General features: G+C 41.2%; 1 protein-coding gene and 1 pseudogene across 1 annotated transcript in view; one reads left to right on the top strand and one right to left on the bottom strand.

Moving 5' to 3' along the window:
- The window catches only part of SV2C (synaptic vesicle glycoprotein 2C), a 142,930-nt gene that overhangs the window by 85,503 nt on the left and 31,730 nt on the right, over positions 1 to 25,697 (bottom strand). Inside the window, exon 2 of the mRNA XM_090278963.1 lies at positions 12,627 to 12,807. Within this exon, the coding sequence (XP_090135089.1) occupies positions 12,627 to 12,807 (181 nt within the window). The remainder of the gene's footprint in view (positions 1 to 12,626; positions 12,808 to 25,697) is intronic.
- LOC150008547 (large ribosomal subunit protein eL21 pseudogene) lies at positions 1,956 to 2,511 on the top strand (annotated as a pseudogene).

The following is a 25,697-nucleotide window of genomic DNA, read 5'->3' as shown; positions in this document are numbered from 1 at the left end:
CTGTGTCATAAATCTTTTAATGTTTCTTTTTTTCACTTGTTGTGAAGCATCCATTTCTCTGAATCATAAAGTCCCAGTTCCCTAATCTGTGGCCTCACTTCTCAGTGCATAAAGAGTCCCAGTTTTTTATGGACTTACACATCCTAATTAATAGTTCACCGGGATTCTGGACATTTCATATGTAAGAGCAATAACTCACACTTCGTGAAGGCACAGTTGCATGTCAAGATATGCCAGGCCGCTCTGAACCGAGATAAATATACTCGAGGGCAACTAAAATGGCAAGTGGAAGACTGTAGACTCGCCTGTTAGCTTTAAACAAGTCATTGTTACATAAAAGAGTACACCGGCTTTTAAGGGCATATAAGCAATCCAGCTGGTTTTGATTCAATGCCTCCTTGTTAAGGTGATAATTTTTGCATGAATGTCTCTCAATGTTTGTAAGACAGATAGCCAGAAACTCTAATATCAGTGGATAAATGAGTCTGAAGAATAAGGGAGGGAGTCTATTTAAAACTTTTGCACAGTTCTTCAGATTCAGAGACCTATGAAATAATCCAAGCATTCACATTTCTCATCGTGGGCTGATCATCTGTTTTGGGGAAAACATTTCGCCTCATCTTACTGTGATGTCCTTTAAGCAAGAAAAAACATTATAGTGTGTTGTAATGTTAACTATTACTAGTATCTCACATCCCTTCAGAATGCTTATACATCGTTGACATCATTTATGTCTACATAGATAAAGCAGTCAGGTCAGGGTGGTTAATAAGGAATTTTCCTCAGGATTGGATGTTAAGTCTATTTTATTAGCTGTAAGAGGGTTCAATCTTAATTATCTTTGGTAACAGCAGGCACAGAGGAAATAATAATTAAAATCCACACTCCATATAGGTAGATTCAAAATAAATAAATTGACATACATGAAACAGAATATTGATCTTTGAAATTTCAGAGTTGGAATTATCCCCTAATTATATTAACCTTATGTTTGTATGACTTTAATTATAGGAAAATAAAGAAACTAAAGAAAACTGCATTAAAACACATTCCTAGAATAAGTTGGGAGCCTTTTCCCACCGCATTCTACACACGTGCATGCACACAGGCAGACACAGTCCCTCAAAAGGTCTGTAGTTGACTCAATACCAGGCATCTGGTGAATATCGTGAAACATTTACTTTCCTCAGTGATTTAAGACAAAGTCCCAAGTGGGATATTGTGTGAGGCAAAGGATGTTATCAGCTTTACAGACAGAATTTCTCCTCTGCTGGGAGAATGAGACACATAGGTTAAATCAGTTTATCATAGCAAGATGAAGGAAAATGCCAAATGTTACTACTGTCTGCACAGACCTTGGTAAGAACCTGGGAAGCCCGCCTCTCCAAAGCCTGCAAACGTCACAGCCACACCTCATGTCACTCCAGCTCAGAAGGCAACTCACGGGTGGATAATGCTTGCCCTGCACCTCATCACACTGATTTATGCTGGCTATTGAGATGGGGAGGGCTTCAGGTTTCTGCTGTGACGGGGCGGGGGGGGGGGGTTGCAGATAAAAAGGGTAATTGTACTTAAAATGGCTTGACATGTGACAATTTAGGGGAGAAATTATGGACTGTCTGATGACTTCTTGTCCTGAGGAGGGATTCTACTGTGTAATTCTGCTCTGCTTTCATTCTCCAGTGAGCATGTAACAGAGAAGAATTCATTCTAACTCATTTCACCATGTGATTGTCAAGCAGTCCTTTACCTCAATCTTCCACTTCATGTTTCCATTGAGAAGTGGGGTGTTATGGGAGAACATAATTAAGGAGGAGGTAGAATAACTGCTGTAAAGTCACATGTTCATACAGATTGTACACAGAGGGCAAAGTCCAGTGGGAGCTGACTCTAGCAGTTTTTATTAAGACAAGTATTATGGGTTCATAAGAAGAATAGTGAGCTTTTCGGCCGGAACCACCATCTTTCAGTAATTTGCCAAAATGACTAACACAAAGGGAAAGAGGAGAGGTACCCGCTATATGTTCTCTAGGCCTTTTAGAAAACATGGAGTTGTTCCTTTGGCTACATACATGCGAATCTACAAGAAAGGTGATATTGTAGACATTAAGGGAATGGGCACTGTTCAGAAAGGAATGCCCCACAAATGTTACCATGGCAAAACTGGAAGAGTCTACAATGTGACCCAGCATGCAGTGGGCATAGTTGTAAACAAGCAAGTTAAGGGCAAGATTCTTGCCAAGAGAATTAATGTACATATTGAGCATATTAAACACTCAAAGAGTTGAGATAGCTTCCTGAAACGTGTGAAGGAAAATGATCAGAAAACGAAGGAAGCCAAAGAGAAAGGTACCTGGGTTCAACTGAAGCGTCAGCCTGCTCCACCCAGGGAAGCACACTTTGTGAGAACTAATGGAAAGGAGCCTGAGCTGCTGGAACCTATTCCCTATGAATTCATGGCATGATAAGTGTGAAAAAATAATAAAAGACTTCTGTACTGATAAAAACAAAAAAGAAGAAGAAGAATAGTGAGTGGGATAGCTTATGCAGAAGATCACAGTTACAAATAATTTGCATGAAAAATATTTTTTTAATCCTTACTCAGAATCAATAGAAAAGAAAGGAAGACACTAAACTGCCGGGCAAGTTGCATAGCAATTCAGAACCAATTCATTATGCTTTAAATTGGACTCAGAAATAAACAGTTAAAAGCAGAAGCCCCCAAGATGAATTTTTTAACAACTTTCTCTTCATGAAAGTAAATAGACTATCACAGAGGCGACTGTTTAGAGGCTTAGATAAAAGAACGCAGATCTAACGGTCTCTGAATGAACTAGGTTTGCACAGAAAATGAGATTGTTATATTGATTAGAAGGCACATGTTTATTGCAAGTAATCAAGATAGAAATAGGAGAACACTTCCTAGTAACTGAACCACTCATCAAATCAAGATTGGGAATCTCCTGTGCCCAGTGGCAGTGCTGCTGGTCAGTGATCTGGATAGCTTTAGTCCTCCAATCTCTGAAGTCACAGTTTAAAGAATAATGTTTTTTGATGTGGGTGGTTTTGCTATTTTTTCAATATTAAATAAACTATAAGTAGAATACTGAGATGTTAACAAACAATCTGGGTAAAATTGTGTTTCTAAGAAAATGTAGCTTCAATCCAACCCTAGCCCTTGTTTGCCACCAGACTGGTGCCCTGGCTTAAAGGAGTCTATGTGTCCACAGCCAACAGACCTGGTGCCACTGGGGAAAAAGGTATAATCATAGATCGGGAGTCTAAGGCTTCATGGAAAAAAATTAATCTAGCTATTTCAAGAATACATTCATTCCTATAGCACCTAAATGATGTCATGAATAAAGGTGATCATTATGATGAACTGCAAGAAATAATGATAAAAATGTGCAGAAATTTCCAGGCTGAACATATCTACTCATCCATTCCTCTACTCATCCTCCCGCCCACCTGCCATTCACCCATCGATCTACCATCTCCCCATACACCCCCTAACCCAGCCAAACTCTGGGCCAGGCACCTCACCAGTTGCTGGAGGTGCAGGCATGAAGACCACAAGTTCCTGCCCTCAAAGAGTTCACAGAGTCAATTCTAAAGAGTGCAGATGGCTATTTTTTCACAATTACATACTGCAAGTCCGTCTAAAAGATCTTTTGCTCTGTTACTTCTCTCTTGAGATCAACAGCACCTTTGCTAAGGGGTGTACTGGGAAATAAAGTATGTCCGAAAGGTCAACCTTATATTTGAAAGTCTCATAAAAAGCATTATCTAAGACAGTGCTTTCCAATAGAAATACCATGTGAACCACATATATTTTTTAATGTTCTAGAAAAGATATTAAAATACAGCAAATAATCAGGTGAAATTAATTTTAACATATATTCATTTAGCCCAATATATCCAAGTATTCTCAGTTTCACATGTGATCAATATAAAAATTATTGAAATAATTTCCATTCTTTTATACATGCTAAGTTTTTGGAATTCAGTGCTATGTATTTTACAGTCACAGCACATCTTAATTTGGCCGCATATCAAGTGCTTGGCAGTTACATGTGGACTGTTGGACAACACAGGCCTCAGAAAGCACTGACCCCACTGTTCACAATTTGGGTTTACAATTACTTTTGGATTAAAGTTAATTTTGCCTGTTGTCTCATCTTCCACATCTTTCCATTTTGATTCTCTAAATCAGAAATATTCCTGAACTGGTCTGTTCAAAATGTGTATTGAGTGCCTATCATGTATTGAGCCTTGTGTTGTATGAAATCAGACATTTCTTGTTGAATCTGAGACAGTGCTACCTGATGGTTATGAGAATGGGCTCTAGACCCAGACTGCCTGGGTATGATTATACCACTCACTGTGTGACCTTGGACAGCAACTAACCTCTCTGTGCCTCAATTTTCTCTCTGTAAAGTGGGTAGGATAAATAGTGCCCTCCCCATACAGTCACCATAAGGTTTAAATGAGGCAATATTTATAAGGTACTTAACATAGCATCTCTCACAGGGTAAGTACTATATAGGTCTTTGATAAAACACACTTAAGTAGAAGGGGAAGGGTCTAGTCAAGGAACTAGTATGAACGACCCATTTAGTATGAATGACCCATGGACATGGACAACAGGGTGGGGATTGATGGTGGGAGGGGAGGCAGGGTAGGGGAGAGCAATGGGGGGAAAATGGGACAACTATAATAGAAAAACAATTTAAAAAAAGAATCCAGGCAAAAATATGTTTTGAAAAATTTTTAAATATTCTGCATTTTCCCAATATGATAAGGAAGTTGACATATCAAGAGAAACACTACTTTGAAGGGAAACCTTATAATTTAGAATTAGACAAAAATGCAGAAGACCTGGAGGAGATGGTCTATTGAACATTTGGAAGTCAATCTTTTTATGCCTCAATTTTTTAATTTAAAAAGGCACAATATTTTTGCATTCCTAATTATTTAAAAATATTATGGAAACAAATGAGATGCTGATAGAACACTGAAGAATTCCAGTTAACAGTGATTATTTCTACGAAACAAAGGCATTTTGTTTAATATAACTTAATATAGCTATTTAATGGATAGATATTGCAAAGAGCTTTGAAGCATACATTTGTGAGGCTCCATATGCAGAGGGAGAAGTGACTATCCATTAACTCATGATAGGCAGACACTTTGAAATTTCATCATAATTTCTGTTGCTGTTAAATTTTTCTCCTGACTTTCAAGCTTAGCTGTTCCAGGCCCTCAGTGAGCAACTCCCAACCCTGACATTACCAAGCATCCGAAGCATTATCATTCCCACAATTAACAGTGTCTAGAAGCAAATAATTTAATCCTGGGCAAATGAAAATGGATCAATGGTGACAATTCCATTTCCCATCTTTCTAGATTTCTGTAACAAAAGAAGAGAGGAAGTGCTTGTTCTCTGGAGTGAGATTCACTTAGGAAAGTAAGAGACAGCTGAATAATTGCAGATGCCCTTTTCCTCATTCCCGTAAACACTGTTGTCCCTGAAAGGAAAATTATTCTTGGCACTGAATGAATATTTAAAGTCACACAGAATATGGCAGCTGGACATATTTATGTTGCTAAGAAAACATACTCACGACTTGGTGTGGTGAATTATGAGGAAAGCACATTTAGAGGCAATGAAATCATAAGCCCAAATAGTCTTCAGGCTAAAACAAGTGCTCCTTCCTGTCTCCTTTACATGTAGAAACAGGAATATAACCAAGTGCTGCTAATGATGCTTCAACAATGAAATAAGACCTATGGCAATTTCAATAAAATCAACACAAAGGCACTTTAACCTTGGGTTTAGAATGCACAATTTACTTGTTCACAGAGTTGTTAGCTAGTTCAAGACACTTAACTGCAACTTAAGTCCTGGCTGTGTCATTCCTGGTTCCATTAGTGGATGGTTTGGGCTGTGACGCAGGGATTCTCATTCTCTTCTGAGATTCCCGATGTGTAGAATGGGTGGACAGGTGCTGTACCAATGCGAAGATTCTGGCAGTTGTGATAGAATGGGACTCGGGAAATAACCACAGGATGGATTCAGGGGCCCACTGAACCCACTTTGAGATAAATCTGACCTAAAACTCCACTGATCATCTGATCTCCATAAGTCCCTACCCTGATGATGGACCACAGTGACATTTTAGGTCTCCTGGAATTAACGTCAGTTCAGAGTTAGTGCCTAGTAAATAAGTCCTGAAAAGTCTGATGGTTTTCTTTTCCTTCATGCACAGTGATCCTGGTAAAAGGCTGGGAGAAAGATTAACAGTACAAATTTTCAATAGTGTACCAGGATCCTTCCTCAAAGAGACCCAGTCTCCCCTTCATTCAAAGGGATCTTCCTCTGTAAACTGGCTCAAGTCTGGAGATTGATTGAGGCACCATGACTCTCCATTTTTATGATTCATGTTACTTTTGCTTAGTTGACCTAGAACTCTTCTGTTATACAGATCAAGTAAGATCTATCTGTTTCACTTCTAGGAGCACTATCCACACAGCTCTGTGCACTCAGACTGCTCCAGCTGCTGCTTCACTCTGTCCTTGACAGTAACCATGACCACCTTGGGCAATTAGCAGTAAAGAGAAGATGCTTGTTTTGTGAATCCCTACCCTCTTGGAATCCACATGCTGGTGGAGGAGAGAAATAAGCACATAAAAAGTAAATATAATATTTTTAGGCATCAATAAGTGCCACCAAGAAGACAAAACAGAACTCCCAGTGTCTTTCTGTGGTGAAAGACACTGGGAGGTTCATCTCAGGAGGACTTCTCTGAGGTCGTGAGTGCTGAGGGTCTGGGAGAACCTTTAAAGCAGAAAGGATGGCAAGAGCGATGTTCCTGGGAAACGTGTAGAACGTGGCAGGATCTGAGCACCAACGGCCCACAACAAAAACATTCTCAACATTCTTAAACCTCATTTCCTTGGTCACCTAGTTTTCCTCAATTTACAAACCAGATCAAATGTGAATGGAGGGAGCTGTTTAACTAGGTAGCTATAATAAGATCTCTTATTTAAGGATTCCAAAACAGAAGTCTTAACTGTGTGGCTTAACTTTGAATAAAGTAACTTTAAATTAAAAAAGGAACACATCGACACTTCAGCTGCTTATGTACTGAGTTCATAAGTGATGGAAATGAAAAGGGTTTAAGTATTATATGCTTTTAAAAATAAGAACAGCCTGTATGTGGAAATTGGTCTTTCATGCATAGTTTTATCATTGCTTTCTCTTTCTTCCCATGCCCCTTGTTATCTGTGTTTGGGCACTGACTAGTTCTTAGCAGGTGGAGAATGAGAGATCCATTAGTGTGTCTTCCTTCTATGACCAGACTGAAAGCATCTTGGGGCCAGGGCTCATCTATATCCATGGAAGTTCCAGCATTGTTTCGGGACTACAGCAGGTGCTAAAGTGTTTTTCTGAGGTGAACTGAAGAGGAATTGGAGAAAACAGAGACTTGGCTGAGACTGTCCAGCAATTCAGAGACAGGGTGTCCAGATGAATTCTAGAGCGGCTGAGAAAAACCTAGGTGTCCATTGGTGGATGGATTAAGATGTGGTATATATATATACATATATATATATATATATATATATATATATATATATATACACAAAATGGAATATTGCACAGTAATAAAAAGGAATGAAATCTTGCCTTTTGTGACAACATGGATGGACCTAGAGGGTATTATGCTAAGTGAAATAAGTAAGGCAGAGAAAGACAAATACTGTATGGTTTCACTTATATGTAGAATCTACAAAAATGACAAACAAAACAAACAAACAAACAAAAACAGATTCATAGAAATAGAGACCAAGGGGATGATTACTAGAAGGGAAAAGTTGGGGGGATGGGTAAAAAGAGGAAGGAGACTACAGTCAATAATATCATGATAGATTTGCACGGTGACAGATGATTACTTAGAATTAGTGGGGTGATCACATTTTAAGGTATAAAAATGTCGTCATTATATTGTACACCTGAAACTACACCTGAAACTAATACACATTATAACTAACAGAATATTGTATAGCAACTATACTTTAAATTTAAAAAAACAAAAAATCTCCTGTCATAGAGGTGGCACTTCACGTATTACATGTAGAAAACATGACCCATAAACTCAGTTGAGGAAGAACACCAACTTTCTTCATGTTCTTTTTTTTTTTTTTTTTTTTTCAGATTTAATGTGTTTTATTGATTAAAATATTACATTTGTGCCAATTTCCCTTCCCTCTGCTCCCCTCCACCTGGTGGCCCCCCTCCCTCCAGTTGTCCCCCCCTTTTAGATTATGTCCATTAGTTGTGCATACAGTTCCTCCCAACCTCTCTCCGTCTATTCCATTCCCTCCTACCTTGATCCCCAATTCCTATATCATCTCCCTCCCTTTCCCCATTCCCCCTCCCTGTTGACCTCCCCCCAATATGCTTCCCGTACCCACAGTTCCTTTTCCACTCTCGTTGCCTATTTAGTTTGCCTTTGTTTCATCTCCCTAGCTTCTGTTTTTTTAAACCAGTCCCTTTAACATCTCATATAACAGTGGTTTGGATCTAATGAACTCTTTCAGTTTTATTTTGTCCTGGAAACACTTTCTCTGTCCTTCTATTCTGAATGACAATTTCGCTGGATAGAGTATTCGTGGTTGTAGGTTTTGGATTTTCATTACTTTGAATATTTCTTGCCAGTCCCTTCTTGCCTGTAGGGTCTCCCTTGAGAAGTCAGCTGATAGTCTAATTGGGACCCCTTTGTACATAATTCTTTTCTTCTCTCTTGCTGCTTTTAAGATTCTCTCTTTATCTTTAATTTTTGACATTTTGATTATAATGTGTCTTGGAGTGGTTCTCCCTGGGTCCAGTCTCTTGGGAACTCTCCTTGCTTCCTGGACCTGCAAGCCTATTCCCTTCCCCAAGTCTGGGAAGTTCTCCTTTATTATATTTTCACTCAATTTTTCAAGTTCTAGTTCATCTTCCTCATTCTCTGGCAAACCAATGATTCTTATGTTGGGCCTTTTATAGCTGTCCCAGAGGTTTCTGATCCTCTCATTGTTGCTTCCCATTTCCTCTCGCTGCATTGGTTGACTGCTTGTTCCTTCTCCATATTCCAGTTTGTTGAAATGAACTCTGGATTTTTTCTCACCTTCTATCTCGTATGCGGTTTTGTTCCTTTCGTTATGAAATTTTTTCGCTTCTTTCTTATCTTTTTCCTGCTCTTTTGTGAATTCTGTAAGCCACCTGATAACAATGGCCCAGAACTGAGCCTCTGACAGGTTTCTTATCTGTTCATCTGTCAGGTTCTCTATCTGCTGTCTGGTGAGTTGTGTCACCGGGATCTCTATAGTTGTCTGCCTCATTTTGACAGATGCGTTTTGTTTTCTTGGGCCGGCTGTCCGGGGCAGTGCCTGTGTACGCGTCATAAATCAGCGACCGGCGCCGTTTGGCGTCACAAATCAGCGACCGGCGCCTGCCTGTCCGCGACCTATTTCGCAGCCCTGTGGTGCTTTCTTTGGGGGCGGGGGTCCAAGATGGATTCACACAGTTATTCAGCTAGGAGACCGGGATCCGTCCTCCCATCCCCCTGGGCCTCACTGTTCAAGGCGATGCGGCGGCTGCTCTCCCCAGCGCCGGAGTCGCGCACCGCCAGGGGCTTGCGTAGCCGGGATTCCTCGCCGCCAGCCGCTCCGGGTGCCACCGCAAACAGCACTGCCCTCTTTAACTCTTACCTGCCCAAATGGCACCGCTGGTTTATAACTTCATATGTTGGACTTCCGTGTAGTTTTATTTTCTGGAATTTCTAGTTATCCTTTGTTTTGAAGTAGTTGTATTCCTCTCTAGTTGTAGAGGGAGACCTAGCGTGTCCGTCTAAGCCTCCATCTTGGCCGGAAGTCGGTGTCTCTTCATGTTCTTTAACATCATGTCTCAGGTCCCCTCAGTTGCTGGACCTCACAGAACTCTGGGTGTTTTGCCACCTGGGCCCCTGTGAGTAAGCTCACATGGCTGGCTCCTCTCAGCCCTGTTGCCAGCCTAGGGAAGCTCCATCTATTCTGGGGAGCAGGGAGACTCCATTTTACTCACCCTGGTTTCCCCCAAGTCTTTTGCCTATGGTTCTTCCTTTCCATTTCCCTCAAAGGCAAGACTTGAAATTTCCAAGCCAGAAAGAGGCCTCTTTTTCCCTCTCCTCTGCTGTCACTCTGAGGCAATAGGCATAGGCAGCTTAGCTGAAGGAATGGGATAAAGTACAAAGAGAACAGGAAGTGCCAGCCACGAGAGAGTGTTCCTGAACATTATCCTACATCTCCTCCTCTACCATGTACTTTTAATACATTATATCACTCGAATCTCACACTCCCAGGTAGGAATGTAAAGTATTATGATCTCCCTTTTCAAAAGATGAACCGGACTGGAGAAGCTGAGAGACTTTCCCAAGGTCCCACAGTAGGGCAGGGGTATATAGCCTTGGATTTTCAGACTTCCAGTCCTTTGCCAGCTTCGCAAAGGCACAGTGCATTTGCCTCTGGTATTACAATTTAGAGAGCCTAGCTGAGTTAGCAATACACAGTCCGTGCTTTGCCAGGTAAATTAGGTTATAAAGAGCTCAGCAGCCCTGAGCTACTAGCTGATGAATAATGATTTGTCTGCAACAGGGCAGAAGATGATGTCATGAATATACCCAAGCAGTCTCTGCTTCTGCACTGCCCTTGATTTAGCTTCCAGACAGCCCGTTAATTCTGAATGTTTTGCAGTACCATAACAGCCCTTTTCTCTGCCGTCAACTGGGTTGACCATATCACAATACAGACTGGCACTTAAAATCACCATAATGATTTGACTATAGGCAGGTACTTTTGAGACTGTGGATATGGTTGAAATTTCTTGGAAAGATTGTAAATGTAAAGGCCTGGAAACTTCAGATAGGCTATTAGCCTTCTCCTGACAGGCTAACGCTATTATATAGGTAATAGAAAGCAGAAGGAAACCTTGGCCTTTCCTGGTGAAAAAGAACATCTCATCCTATGGACCTGGAGAAGGGCCTTTAACAAATAGCCCCAAATAACACCTGTTCTTCCGCAGGTATCTCAGTTCACTCAGAACTGGGTATGCTGTAGCCCTTGAACTCATGAGCCAGATTACCTCACCAAGTCAGCAGTGTACATAAGCCCATCTCACACAGAGCTCTGAGCATCAGAGGTCCCTTCTACTGAGGAAAGCCCTCCTCCTCCATCATTACAGAGCAAATTATTTATTCTGATCATGTTTTTTACCAAAGAAAAATACTTTTACACTCTCCCAAGCTTTCCAATCTTCTAGGTTTACGGGGATATATGTACTCTGAGGAAATTTTCTGAAATGTATGCAATTTAGTCTCATCTTTTCCCACTGTATGCAGAATGTAGCATATGAGGGGCTATAAGGTTTAAAAAGAACATCAGAAAAATTTGTGGAGAATACACCAATCTGAATATGTACACAAATCTTGTGGCAAAAAAAAAAAATGCTATAACAATTTAAAATTATTTTGAATGAATTTTTAAAGTGACCCATTAGTCTGCATGCGGAAATCTTTGTCCTCTTGAAGTAACCCACTTGGATAGTCTTTCTCTCTGATGCTTTATATTCCCTCTAATCTCAGCTCTGATTTTAAAGTACTACTATAGGTAATTAAAAAAAAAATACATGTTGTAGTTCTCTGACCTCTTTCAGCACAACTATGTTTTGCTGTGTGGGTTCCTCTGTCATCAACAACCACAACTGATGTGTTTCTCAAATTCATAACCCAGCACTGTCTCCTTCCCCTTCTTCATTTATTTATGTTTCATATGATTCTTATAGATTCATCTTATGCCAGACGCCTCAGAGAAAGAATGTCTCTAATAAAAATTAAGTTCTCAAGCACAAATCAGAAATTTTATATTTTTACTACTTTTTTTCCTTATCAAAGTTACTGGGTTTTCCTAAGCTGTGAGTTGACTTAACAGTAATGAGCGCTTCAAGCTCTTTAAAGAAAATGACTACACCTGGGGCTATACTATGCCTGCAGTCAGCTAACAGCACAACTTCTGTTAATTCAACAGGAAGTCAGAAACTTACAAAAAACAAAAAACACCAATTACATCTCAGGAAGCGGGTTGTCTACGTAATTAAATATGCTGTTAATGTACGTCAATAAAATAACGTTTACTGGAGACACACTCATCCTGGATTTAAGAGGATGTCTGAATGGTCCAAAACTTCAGTTAGTTCATAATGTAGGACCAGAGCTATTTCTTGCTTAAATTAAATTTTCAGAAGAAAAAATACATATATGAATGTGCTCTGTCATAGAAAGAGCTTTCCATTTAAAACAATACCCACTTCCTAGAAGTAAAACACTAAGAGAATCAGCCATGAGAACATAGACATGTGTTCTCTTCTAGATTTTAAGGCTGATAATTCTATTTCTAAGAACCGGCATTATGGCCCCAAAGGCTGACACAAAGACATGGGAGGAGATATGTTAAGGGATGATTTCTTGGCAATGAGGTCCTCTAGAGCAGAGAACATGTACAGTTATGAAGAATAAACACATTACTATAAAATATGAAGGAGAAAGCCTTACCCGAATCCAGAAAGTAAGCGACAGAAGAGGAAGAAGCCATAACCTTGGACAAATGAAGAAAGGAAGGCAAAGAATCCGTTGACAGACATGCAAATCAGAAGAGACTGTTTCCTTCCCACCTTGTCAGCCAGTCCTCCCCAGAAGAACGCCCCCACCATCATCCCGAGGTAGACTATGCTGCCTGTAACACAGAAAACAAAGAAACACGTCAGAGATTGGGAGTACATGACACATGTAACAGCAAAGGAACAAGGACAAGATACACTCCAGCATTTTCCATGGGAGAAGTTTCCTTTAAAAATACATCCTGTAGGACACACAATTCAGCTTTCAAGTTGGAAAGTAAGCTCTGTGGGTACCTTTGGCTGTCGTGACCAATGGCAAGGGCAAAAGATAAAAGAGTCACGCTCTCACAAGCCTCATGGGGATGGGTACAGAGTGGGCAAACATAAGGAGTCTCCACACAGAACAATCCTGGAGTTTGACTCGTGGTCACATCACCTTTGGTCTGAACGCCTGACTTATTACCACAACAAGGCCAAGATGGGGGACTCTAAAGTCAAAGTGGATTCCCCAGCCTGCTTCCAGTTTCTGCCTGTAGCACATGACCAAGGTCAGGCCATTAGGAACACTTAAGGGGATTCTAAGGGTTTTTTCTCTAGCCCCTTCTGAAAGCTTTGGCTTCCTTGGGAAAGAAAGCAAGCTAGAGAAGGTGAATTTAGAGGTTATAAGAGTTATTCTGAAAATACTCTCAAATTATGTTTATAAGAGAAAACTTTCTTAGAGTCAGGATTTTAAGGAGCCTAAGGAGAAGAGAAAGAGCTGTGAGTAGTTTGGGAATCATGAAACTCACCATTGTTGACTTTGCTTCCATAAGGAAACAAATGGAAAATCAAAGTTAGACAGATATCCTTCTTGTGTCACTATGAGTATACACTTGAATTTTTAATTCACTTGCTTCTAAAAAACCAGGCCCCCATAAGCCCTATCCAGATTCTTTCTTAGAATCAAATAACATTAGGTGTGGCAAGTGTTACTTCAGAGAGGTTTCCAAAAGGGTGTGCAATGTCTAGGGGAAATGGCATAAATAATCATGGATGTTTGTTATATTTGAATGTGGTGTTTAAAAAGCTGCCACAACACCTTTCATTTATTTCTCCTCTTTCCCTTGCTTCACCAAAGCACCATTGGAACAGCCCCTTTTCCAAAGCACATTCAAGATATTCAGCAGCATCTAAGCAATAAGGTAACATAAGTAAATAAATAAATTTAAATAAAAACCACTGGCTGATTTATTGCTTTAGATTTGCTTGAGAAATCTCTTGAGAATTTGTTTGCTTAACACACAGTTATTGGATCAATATGAGACCCAGAAAGAGAACATTTGACAAAGTCTGGTGACCCTCACATCAATGGCATGTGGATGCTGCTTTGCAGGTGGCCAAGGACAGAGAGCTACAGTGAATGGCCAATGTTGGAGCAATTGCAGAACAAGAAAAAACAAACACTGTTTTTATTTAGACTGAGGCACTACAAAGAGGTGGCAAGTCAGCCTTTCCTGTGTGGGGATGGCATATTTTTCTCTGTACTAAGGGGCTGACCATATGCAGATTATCCTTTTTAAAAATTACATTTTATTGATTATGCTTTTAAGGTTCTCATGATTTCCCCCCTTTGCCCCCTCCACCCAGCACCCCCTACTGTCTCAGGCAATCACCCCACCCTTGTTCATGTCCATGGGTCATGAACATGGGTAGGTTCTTTGGCTACTCCATTTCCTATACTGTATTTTACATCCCCATGGCTATGCTGTAACTACCTATTAGTACTTCTTAATTTCCCCACCTCTTCACGCATTCCCCTACACCCACCGCTCATCTGGCAACCATCAAAATGCTTTCTGTATCCATGATTCTGTCACTGTTCTTGTTTGCTTAGTTTGGTTTTTAGATTCAATTGTTGATAGATAAGTATTTTTTGCCATTTTATTGTTCATAGTCTTGATCTTCTTTTTCTTATGTAAGTCCCTTTACCATTTCAAATAATAATGGTGATGATGAACTCCTTTAGTTTTTTCTTGTCTGTGAAGATCTTTATCTGCCCTTCAATTATAAATGATAGCTTTGCTGGGTAGAGCAATCTTGGCTCTAGGTCCCTGCTTTTCATGACTTGGAATATTTCTTGCCAATTCCTTCTAGCCTACAAAGTTTCTTTTGAGCAATCAGCCAACAGTCTTGGGAACTCCCCTGTAGGTAACTCTCTTCTTTTCTCTTGCTGCTTTTAAGCTTCTCTCTTTGTCTTTAACCTTTGGCATTTTAATTATGTGTCATTGAGTGGGCCTCTTTGCATCCATCTTGTTTGGGACTCTCTGTGCCTCCTGAACTAGTATCCTATTTTCTTCACCAAATTAGGGGAGTCTTCTTTCAATATTTTTTAAAAATAGTTTTCCAATTTCTTCCTCTTTCTCTTCTCCTTCTGGCTGCTTATACAACCCTCATTTTTTTGGATTCTTGTTTCTTCTTGTTCTGATTGGTTGTTTTTTGCTTCCTTCTGTTCCAAATCATTGATTTGATTTTCAGTTTCATCCACTTTACTGTTATTTCTCTGTAAATTGTTCTCTATTTCAATTAGTGTATCCTTCGTTTCTGACTGGATCTTTTTTATATGCCGAGGTCCTCACTAAGTTCCTTGAGCATCCTTATAACCAGTGATTTGAACTCTGCATCTGATAGATTGCTTATCTCCCTTTTGTTTAGGTCTTTTTCTGGAGTTTTGATCTGTTCTTTCATTTGGGCCATGTTTCTTTGTCTCCTCATTTTGGCAGCCTCCCTGTGTTTGTTTCTATGTATTAGGCAGAGCTGCTATGGTTCCATGTCTTGCTAGTGTGGCCTAATGTAGTTGGTGACCTATAGGGTCCAGTGGCACAGCCTCCCCTATCACCCAAGCTGGGTATTCTAGGTGCACACTTCATGTGGGCTGAGTATACCCTCCCCTTGTAGTTGAGCCTTGGTTGCTGTTGGCAGATCAATGGGAGGGATTTACCCAGGCCAGCCAGCTACAAGGATTGGCTGTGACCACTTACCACCAGGCTCTGCCTTCATGGAAGATCAGCTGTGCAGAGGCAGAGTAGTGGTACTCCCATGTGGTCTATAGTTGTCCACTGGCTGTGCTGGCCCTGGGTTTTCCCAGGTGGTGCAGGCAAAGGTCAATCCTCACCTGTATTTTGTCCATGGCCACCCTGCATGAGCTATAAAGCAATCTGAGATGGCTGCTACTTGTGCTGGGCTTGGAGATTCCCAGGCAAAGCCAAGCTATGAATCTAGGCTGGCTGCTGCTAGTGCCGGGCCTGGGGTTCACTGAAGCCAGCTGTTGCTTGTTTGATAGGATTTACAAAGTTGTGAAGCATGAGCCAAGACCAGCCATTCACATGGAAAAGCAGCATGGGTGGGGCTGTAAATTGGGTGGGGCAGAGTCTCTTGGGATCTCCAATGCAGTGTTAGCCAGTCTGATGGAGTCTCAGATATGGCACCAGCCTGCTGGCTCTGTAAGGAAAGGGTTTAGAAAAGGGACAATGGCCTCTGCTCACCTTGATGCCAGATACTTCAGTTTCTCTCAATACACCACTGGTGCCTTTCAAGCTGCTACCCCAGTAATGAAGTTCAGAGGGAGTGAGTCTGAGTAGGTGAGTCTGTGTGTAGCTTCTTTAAGAGGAACGAGGAACTGCTTGGGGCTCCAGCAGTTTCTTCCACCAACTCAATTCCCTCTGGTTTTTGCAGCCAGAAGTTGTGGGGATTTATCTTCCTGGCACTGGAATCCTGGGCTGGAGGGCCTGGTGTGGGGCTAGGACTTCTCTGTCCCAAGATATCCTTTCTGAATTTTTATCCACCACACATGGGTGAGGGACCAGCCCATTCTGCATCTGCTCTTCTTCTACCAGTCTCGATGGATGTGGTTTCTTTAATTTCATAGCTGTCAGACTTCCATTTTACTTTATTTCTGATGCTTCTGAATGATGGTTGTTTTATATTTTAGTTGTAATTTTGATGTGATTGTGCAAAGAGGTGAGCCATGTCTACCTATGCCACCATCTTGACTAGAAGGGCCGGATCATCCTTCTCATTAAAGAGATTAGACATATCATGAGGCCCAATGTATGTCCAGAAGACAATGTCAAGAATGTACCAGCACAAGGCAAAAGAATTCCAAAAGCAGAGAGAGTCACCCAGGGAAATGCATATGCAGCATATTTCTTATTTATAGCATAAGAGGCTCAAGTTTGCTATTCATGTCTCCAACAAGAATTACCAGTAGCTAAGCTTATTCATAATAATGTCTGTGTATTTAAAAATGCCTACAAATCAGAAAGTGAGCTCTCACAGATCAGAAATGGCCTGTGGCTGCTGCAATCTGTACACTGGGGAGTCTTTTCTTGGAGCTTCAGCCACCGGAACAAAAAACAGTCACTTGCACTTGCCAAACCCTTACCAGTTCTAAGTGTTTGTGTGAGTTAAGTCATTTAATCCTCATGACAACCCTTGGAGGTTACTACTATGGAAGTCCCATTCATTGGTGAGGAACTCGAAGACACAGAGGAGTTAACGATTTGACCAAAGAAAAGGGAGTGGCTACTACATTCCAGTCTGCCAGCAGTTCATTGTATAGTGTGGTTATGATTCCTTTATCAACCTTGGCTGCCCTCCCGTGAAGACATCCCAGTCTGTGCAGGCCTGTGTGGTGGATGGTACCTTAAATTAAAAGCAGTCCCTTAAACGTCTCTGCAGTGAGTTCTTCCTGGGCACCATCTTCTTAAAATTAGTAAATTCGGGGGTAATAAAAAGTGGTAGACAGGAGCTAGGAGGAAATGCTGCTTCATTCTACCCTAGCATAGAACAAGGTATACGCTACTCCTTCTAAGACATTCAAAGGGGCACATTCCCAACCCTGGTGGTGGGTAAAGGGGTTAATACTGAAAACAACTCAGTGATGCCAGAGAACAAAGGAAAATCCAATCTCTTGCTAAAAAGAACAGGCTCCTACACTCTGGTCCAAGGAGGGCAAGTCCCTTGCTTTTCTAGTGCAGGAGGGGTGATAGCCCTGCTGGGCTGGTCTGCACATCCTGTCATTCCCTTCTTCAGGGCAGTAGCCAGCGGCCTCAACGTCCCTAAGCCAGAGTATGGCTTTAGGAACTGATCAGTCCAGTAGTTTATGGGCTCAAACTGGGTGCTAGGTCACTCCCCGCATCCCGCAGCAGTAGTGTGAGGACACAGCCCCACCCTAGGAGCTCCGGGAAGCTCAGTGGTCGCCATGGCTGAGCAGGTTGAGCTCACCCTGGACTTCTGTGATGGAGAAGGCTTAGGGACTTGGTAAAGGGGAGAAAACCCTCATTTCTCCACTTAAGCCATTTGAAAATAAAACTTAAAAATAACATGTATTAGGGACTTTACTATAGAAAAGAGTAAAATAAAAATGGCACATCCTCCAATTCCCCCAGCTATCCATATTAATATATATTTAAACAAATATGCCTGCATGGCCAAAAATTCACACCACATAGATATGTATGAAATGAAGATAAATCTTTCTTTCTCCTCACCCTTGACCCTCTTCCCAAATGTAACTATTATCATTTTTTTTCTAAAAATTTTATACATATAAATATATACAGAGGGATACCCTATAGGAATTGCCTGTTAAAGACAGTGTTTTTTCCTGTGTAGTGTTTATCTTTTCTCCACTGTGTTTAGGATTGCTAAACTAAGCAAACCAGAAATAAATCTCTGCCAAAATTTTAATAACCACTTCAAAATACATTTTGTGTACTTCAGAAATGCTTTCACTGTCAGCTATTTGGGGAAAATCAAACCAGTTCTTTCTCCATCTTGTTTTATTATTATGCTTAAAATGAATACACCCAGTCTCCTTAAAAGAGAGGATATTATCCATTTTAAAGAATTTGTTAAGCACCGGCTTTGTGTGACTTTTCCTGAAGTGCTAGAATGTACGGATTTATAAGTCATGAAGTAGTAGAGAAGTTGAAACAAATGTTCATCTGATGCCTCCTCTAAGTCAGGAGAGGAGGAGATAGTTTCACACCCATTATTTCATGCAAACTTCCCAACACCTCCATCTGATCATGGCCACTAGAGAAAGGGGCAGTCAGGCTAGAACTTCCCATGGCCTCCTGGGGACACATGACCAGGACAGAACAGTGCTGAAGCATCTACTCAGGTACCTGTGCACCAACTCCATAAACTCTTTCTATTCATCAAGATGATTCAAGAGCTTGTAATTCAGTGAGGAAGGTAACAGGCACATAACTGAGTGAGCCCAACTGTGAGGTGTGTGGCCTGATGGGGGTGAACCTGAGACCAGAGGGGCAGGAGGTGGCGACTAACTCTGACTGTGGACTCGGAGAAAGTTTCACTGAGGAGGGAACATCTGAGAGGATTCCAAAGGATAAGAAAAATTTCATTCAAGATGGTATTAAATTCCTCCACAACTGACAGGTTTAACAAAAAAAAAAAAAAAAAAAGTAGTATTAAGCTGTACCTTTACTTCTACTCTGGTTAAAAATATGTTTCGGATCCTAAGGCAATAATCTTGTGCGGCTTCATTGGATTATTACCGGTAATTAGACTGTTCCATTGGGCATGCAATGGAGAGAATTAAGCCTACCTAGTAGCTTATTTAGAGCAAACAGCATAATTAGAAGGTTTATTTGTTGATCCTGTGATGTAAGTAAAGCCAGACTTTTATTTTTTTCAAGCCAGACTTTCCAATGTTAGCAAAGGCACGATGTGAGTAAAACTGAAAACTCCAGGGCAGTAAGAAGAGAAACTGCATTTCTTGTCTTGTTTGTTTTCCTATTTCCACGTTGCTTTCACAGTATTGCAATGAGGAGTCCTTGAAAACTCAGAGCAGAGATGTGCTCTTGACACAGACCAGGTTCTCAGTTCTCTACGCATGGTGCTGCTGCTGCTGGTCAAAATTAAAAGGTATTTTAGTTCAAAATGACTCACTTGACAGGTAGGAAACTGAGCCTGTGAGAAGTCAGGACTTGAAATGAGGTCTTTTAGATCCTTGCTCCGCAGAGTATAAGACTGGACCAACAACTTGGTAGAAATGCAGAGTGTAAGGCTTCACTCTGGACTCAGACTTTGCATTAGAACAAGACCCGATATGACCTGGGTGCACTTTAGAATTTGGAGGCACTTTTAGGCTGCTGTGCTTTCCAGTAAAACACATTACCTCCCTAATAGTTTTTTTTTTTTTTTTAACTTAAAGTATGTATTTGCTAATACATATTTGAGAGGAGAAGATGCAGGCTATGGACTATTGGAAATCCAAAGACATAAAACAAGTGAGCTCTCCCTACACAGGCTGAAGATTTCTAAGAGACAAGCAAAAACTTCAGTCCCCTCATGGGACCTGTCTTCCTCGGGACTAGAGGCAGACCTCCCATGTGGGAGGCAGTGATTCCTGGATCCTTTCTGGAAACTAAAGAAGATTTTAATTCAGCTGGCCTTTCAGGAAGTTGAACCTGGCCTGAAAAATAAGACCTGAGGCTCATTCTACTCCTCCCACCACAGCTGAGCTTCAGGCCATTCTTGACTAGCCCAGCCTCTTGGTCTTTCAGAAGATGAAAGAGGCCTCAGGCATGATTTCCCATTAAGATATTTTCTAACATGGGGCTTATTCCATTTTTCTTAATCATAGCCTCATTTCCCCTGACAAATATCACATTTCCATATCTGTCTCTTTGCTAAAGCTGCTTTTGATTTTTTCTGACAGTCCCTCAGGGGCCACATCTTCTCCCCCATCATCATTTTAAACCGCCTTTAAACTAAACAGAACAATTTAAAGAAATGATCTACAGTGTCTTTCTCATAGTAATTTTTAGTTAAGTTTTTAAAAATTGTCTTAAGTACTTCAGTTACGCATGGCTAATGCATTACTCTATAATTTGTCCCATCATTGATTTACAGATTGATTTTCAATGAAAAACATTCTGCGGTGGTATTCTGAATTCAGTGATCAGTAGTCTCCATGAGGTGATGATCTCACTTGCCTTTTATAAGGGAATTTTTCTTAGGTTAAAACAGAAATTTAAGTCAAAGTTAAAAAATAAATAAATCTTTAAACAAAAATTTAAGTCAAAGTTAAAAAATAAATAAATCTTTAAGAATAAACGACAGTTCTGGAAATGGTTGTTGAAACCAATAATAGAATATGACCTATCATATTTAGGCTTTATTTCCTAAATTGCGTTCATTATTTTTTAGATATTATTCCTTTCACTAGAGGCAGGTGAATTTATCTTTGCAGAGGTATGGTTTTCTCCAACCTAACTAACTTTTACTTAATCAGCTGAATGAATTAACCAACCCACCCACAGACACACTGAGAACTGTTCTCTGAACTTCTTCCTTGAACTCACCAACCTTCCTGCTGCTTCCACCAGCAGCACTTCAGGCTTACTATGTTTATACCCAACCTGTTAGTGTCGGTTCCATCTGTCATTAAGTATTTATTTAATTAAATATCAATCACATGAAAAATAAAATAGGAGTGTGAAAGGAATTGGAATTACTTCTATAAAAACTAACTTAAGAAAGATTTGGGGAAAACTAGTTGCAAAGAAAATTACAAGTATTAAATAAATGTGACCAATATAATTCTAAAAGGCTGAGAAAAATCATATATGAGAGACTCTGTGCTCAGATTGAGCCCTCACTCCATCCACTTTAAAGAAATTAAAACTGAACATCAAAATCACATAATGGCTGTTGATGCCAGAAAGACGACAGGGTACTTTTGTTTGAAGTTCCCAGCTCTAAGGAGAGTCTTTGCTCCTGCATCCAAAGATGGTCAAATGAATGTATGCTTGTATAATTTAAGTACATATATTTTGCATATTTTCATTTTACCACTTTTTTCATTAACTGACCATCACCAATCCAGGTTTAATCAGAGGGGGTTTCCTGAAAAGCAGGCCCAGGCTTTCTCTTCTGTCTGTCAGGACAAGGTGTAGGGTGAGGTGGGGAACCTCTCTCCCTTGCTTGACTCTTGTGGATCCTCCCCACTTACCTACCCACTGATGTAGAAGCTTTCTCAGCTGCTGCCTTATGGCTGCTGCCTCCAGACCCCCAGAATGGTTGGCTATGAGTGTGGCCATCTGTCAGCGAGACTCCACTGCAATCTATAAAAGGCTTATTCCAGGGACCACTGTCCCTTTCCAGCTACTCCTGCACCCACCCAGTGCAAAGAAGGATGCAGCATCTCCCTCTTTACCTACAACTTGCTATTTCTCATCATTACTAGCTTCAAATGCTGTGCTTGAATTTTTATTTTCTATTGGATTCTTTCACTGAATGTGCTGATAAGTGAACCCATTACTAAAGCAATGGGGTTAGAGGTGGGGAAGAAGGAAACTGTTTTGTTGCTGTTGCCTTTGTTTCATAACCAAATGCAATAACCTTCATCTTCATTTCACTACTGTTGACCACTCTGAACTTTGGTTTAAGCAACAAATAGTTCAGAGCCCAGGCTCTTGAAACACATGGCTTAGATCTGAATCCTTGCTCTATCTACCATTTACTAGCTGTTTGATCCTCGTTAAATTACTTAATTTCTTTGTGCCTCAATTTTCTTCTCTGTATAATGGGGTTAATAATAGTACCCGCCTCACAGTTTTTGAGGGATTAAATGGGATAAAGCATTTAGCAATGTCCAACATAGGTGTTCAATAATAAAATAAAATAAACGATATAACTATTGATGTGATGTGAAGGAAAGAGAGAAAAGGAGAAAACAAATGGTGATAAAAAGAGACAACAGGAAGAAAGGGACTGAGCTCTGGGATGGTGTAGAAAGTGAAATTATAGCTTTTGGCCTCCCTCAGCTCAACTTCTGAAAAGATACAACCTGAAGCAGCACTGGAACAGTCATCTAATTTTTTTCATCTCAAAGACTTTTCTTTGCAACCTAAAACTATTTAAATAAGTAATTAATAGGCTTCTCCTAAAACCAAAAGCCTGTACTTTTTCCAATTATTATTTTTAGTAGCCACAGGTAAGGGCCATTATGTGTTCCAATACGTCTGTGGACCTTCACAAAAATCAGAAGTAAAGAAAGTAATAATACAAAGGCATATGTACAAATGAAAATAAAAAGCCCTTTCTAATTTGCAATGGAGGACATTTGCAACAAAAGTCAGCTCACCTTTGCTGGAAAGAACTGTAAATATCAGACGCAGTCTACAGCACATCTCTGACTGTTACATTTGGAAAAAAGTCTGACATTTAAGTTTGTTGGTCTAGGCAGAGACGGATGTAGCTGCTTATATAGTCAGGTAATGCCATATCAAGTAATATTATTGCTTGTTACCTAAGTCCACCTGGGCACTTAACAGCCTGTGAAGGCCCAAAGGCACTTTCACAGAATCCAGTGGGCCAAGAGCAGAAGAAAGTCCTAATAAAGAAGTTCAATGCATTCTCTAATCTTTCCTCAGATGGCTAGCATACAGCCTGTCCCCTGGATAGTGGAAGAGATATCCAAGTACTTTTTGTATGTATGGCTCTGCAGAACCAAAAAAGGGCAACTACAGCTCACTTGGTGTTCAAAGCAATTAAGAAACAAGTGTTAGAATCACAAGCATTACAGAAAGTCACTTTGTGAAGCGCCATGGATAGATATCGGTTCCATACCCATGGGACCCCTCTCTCTGTAAACTTCCCCTCTCCAAGGCCTGTGATGATGAAGAGAAGTGGTAACTGACTGAACCCCCTTTTCAATAACCCCAATCTCTGAGCCAATGAATGGAAAAAATGAATGGAGTGGTCGTCAATTCCACAGCTCTTAGCTGACTCCCTGCTGTAAGCCAGGCATCTTGTAAGGCAAGAGGAAAGGGGAGGAGGAAGGAGAGCAGGGGCAGTGAGGAGATGCCCACAAACATGACAGGGACCTGGCCCTCACTCAAGCAGCTCACAGCCTATTGCTGTGGTTTCAGTCAATGGCTTCACTTTAGAATCACCAGAAAGCTTTAAGAAAAAGAACAAAGATGACCACACCCTGTTATTTTGGTTCTGGGGTAGGACTTAGCAATGGCGCTTTTAAAAAACTTCCAACTGATTTTAATATAAATCTGGGACTTTAAACCTTTGGTTTCCTGGGAGATTAAAAATATGCAAAAAATAATTATCACTAAATGAAACACATGCTATAATTAAGGTGAGTACATTATGCTTAAGGGGGAAAAAAGGAAGGAGTGACTTAATTAGTTCCAGAGAATTCTGAAAAGCCTCCCATAGAAGGTAACAGGGGGTCATGCTGAGTTTTGAATTATGAATAAGAATTCTCCTCCAAAAAGGGGCAAGTTCCAAGGAAGGGAAGAGGATCAAGTTTAAAGGTTTGTAGGAATGTCAGGTGCAGAGGCACTAATGGGACCCTCCCTCCCTTGGGTCTGGTGGATAGAATGCAGAGTTCTTTGATGCAGAGTTCTTTGGTGGGAGCGCTGAGAGTGACGAGAGATGAGGCTAGAAGATAAGGAGAGGTCAACCGAAGGACTTGACCTCTATCCTTAGGGAAACTAGTGATCAGACCAGACATCATTCACACCTGAAAAGATCCACCTTGAAACCACAGGGAGGGTAAACAGCAGGGAGCTGACGGAGAGGAGGGGGAGGCAGGGTTTGGACCAAGATCAGGCAACTGAGGCCTGAGGTGCCGGGAGCACAAAATTTAAGGAAGCACTCACTCTCAGGTGCAAACTCCGCACTTGCAAGACTCTGTGAGCGAGCGCTTCCTTAAATATTGCGCTTTAGGTGCCTCACTCTCCTCACCCGGTCCTGGCCCTGGAAGGAGGCCAGTTGAAGAAAGAGCACTGAGAAGGTAACTCTGGTTGCCCAGGAAAGACAGGACTGCTGTCAGCCTGATCTGAGGCAGGGCCAGTGGGCTTGGGACGGGGACAAGGCTGGAGGTGGTGATTGTAGTCAGAGGCCACAGTTCTTATAAACTGAAAGACAGGTAAGGAAGTGTGGAGGTTGACACTGAGGACTTTGGCTTGGGGTAGGTTGTAATAAAATAGAGAATACAAGAGGAGGGCAGGCCTGACAGGGCCCACGTCTTAAACAAGGGCGGATGATGTTCACATCAGTAACCCTCATGATACTGCACGTGAACAGGGCAGAACAGGGCATACAGTGATACATGCAAATCAATAAAGCAATCATCAATATAGCTGATCATTAGGAAATGCTTCATGAGGGAAGCAGGGCTTGAGTTGAGCCTCAAAAAAACAAGGGGAGTATGAAGAATAGGATGGGCAGAATGGCGTTTTTTGCGTTCTCTCCGACGCACACAACAGTCCAGGGGCCGTCTGCTCTGGAACAGAGCATAAGGCTGGGAGGCTTAGGGGAGTAGGAGCCTGGGTTGGCCATGTGCAGAGCTATAATTAAGCTGGATAAGTAAGGGAGAAGAAGCCTTAACTAACAAGCTAAAAAATTAAAATAAATTACATAATGAGACAATGGGGAGCCGCTGATGAATTCCTGAGTGGGGGATTCATGTAATCAAAGCCCTGTTGTGAAAAGACCTGGACACTTTAGATTAGGACAGATGAACTTTTTCTATAAAGGGCCTAACTGTAAATAGTTGAGACTTCGCCGGCTATATGTGCTCTGTTGGCACTGCCTATCCCCCATCCCTCCCCCTGGTTCTGGAGCAAGAAAGCAGCCACAAACCACTTGAAAGCTAATAGCATGGATGTGTTCCAACAAAACTGTACAAAACAGGCAGAGGGCCGGATCTGGCCTGTAGCCTGGAGTCCGAAGACCCCTGCTTTAGAAAAGGTTTGCCTGTAGCAGTGCTGAGGCCAGGTGTGTAGCAGGAGAGTGGGAGCATCTGAAGGCAATATCAAGTTAGCCCCGAGGCTGTGGTGCTTAAGAAAAGAACCCTGCTCGGGAGGGGCTGCACAGCGGTTTAGAGGTGTGTGAAATATGGGATTTCTCTGCAAGGATGAAAGACAGGGAGGACAGAGACTCAGGGTTAAACCCTTGAGGAAGCCACCTTTAG

Source organism: Furipterus horrens, unplaced genomic scaffold (assembly GCF_987537825.1).
Source record: "Furipterus horrens unplaced genomic scaffold, mFurHor1.1.pri manual_scaffold_5, whole genome shotgun sequence".
NCBI lineage: Eukaryota > Metazoa > Chordata > Mammalia > Chiroptera > Furipteridae > Furipterus > Furipterus horrens.
Note: the sequence above shows the minus strand (reverse complement) of the source record. Positions and strands in the feature narration are given on the sequence as shown.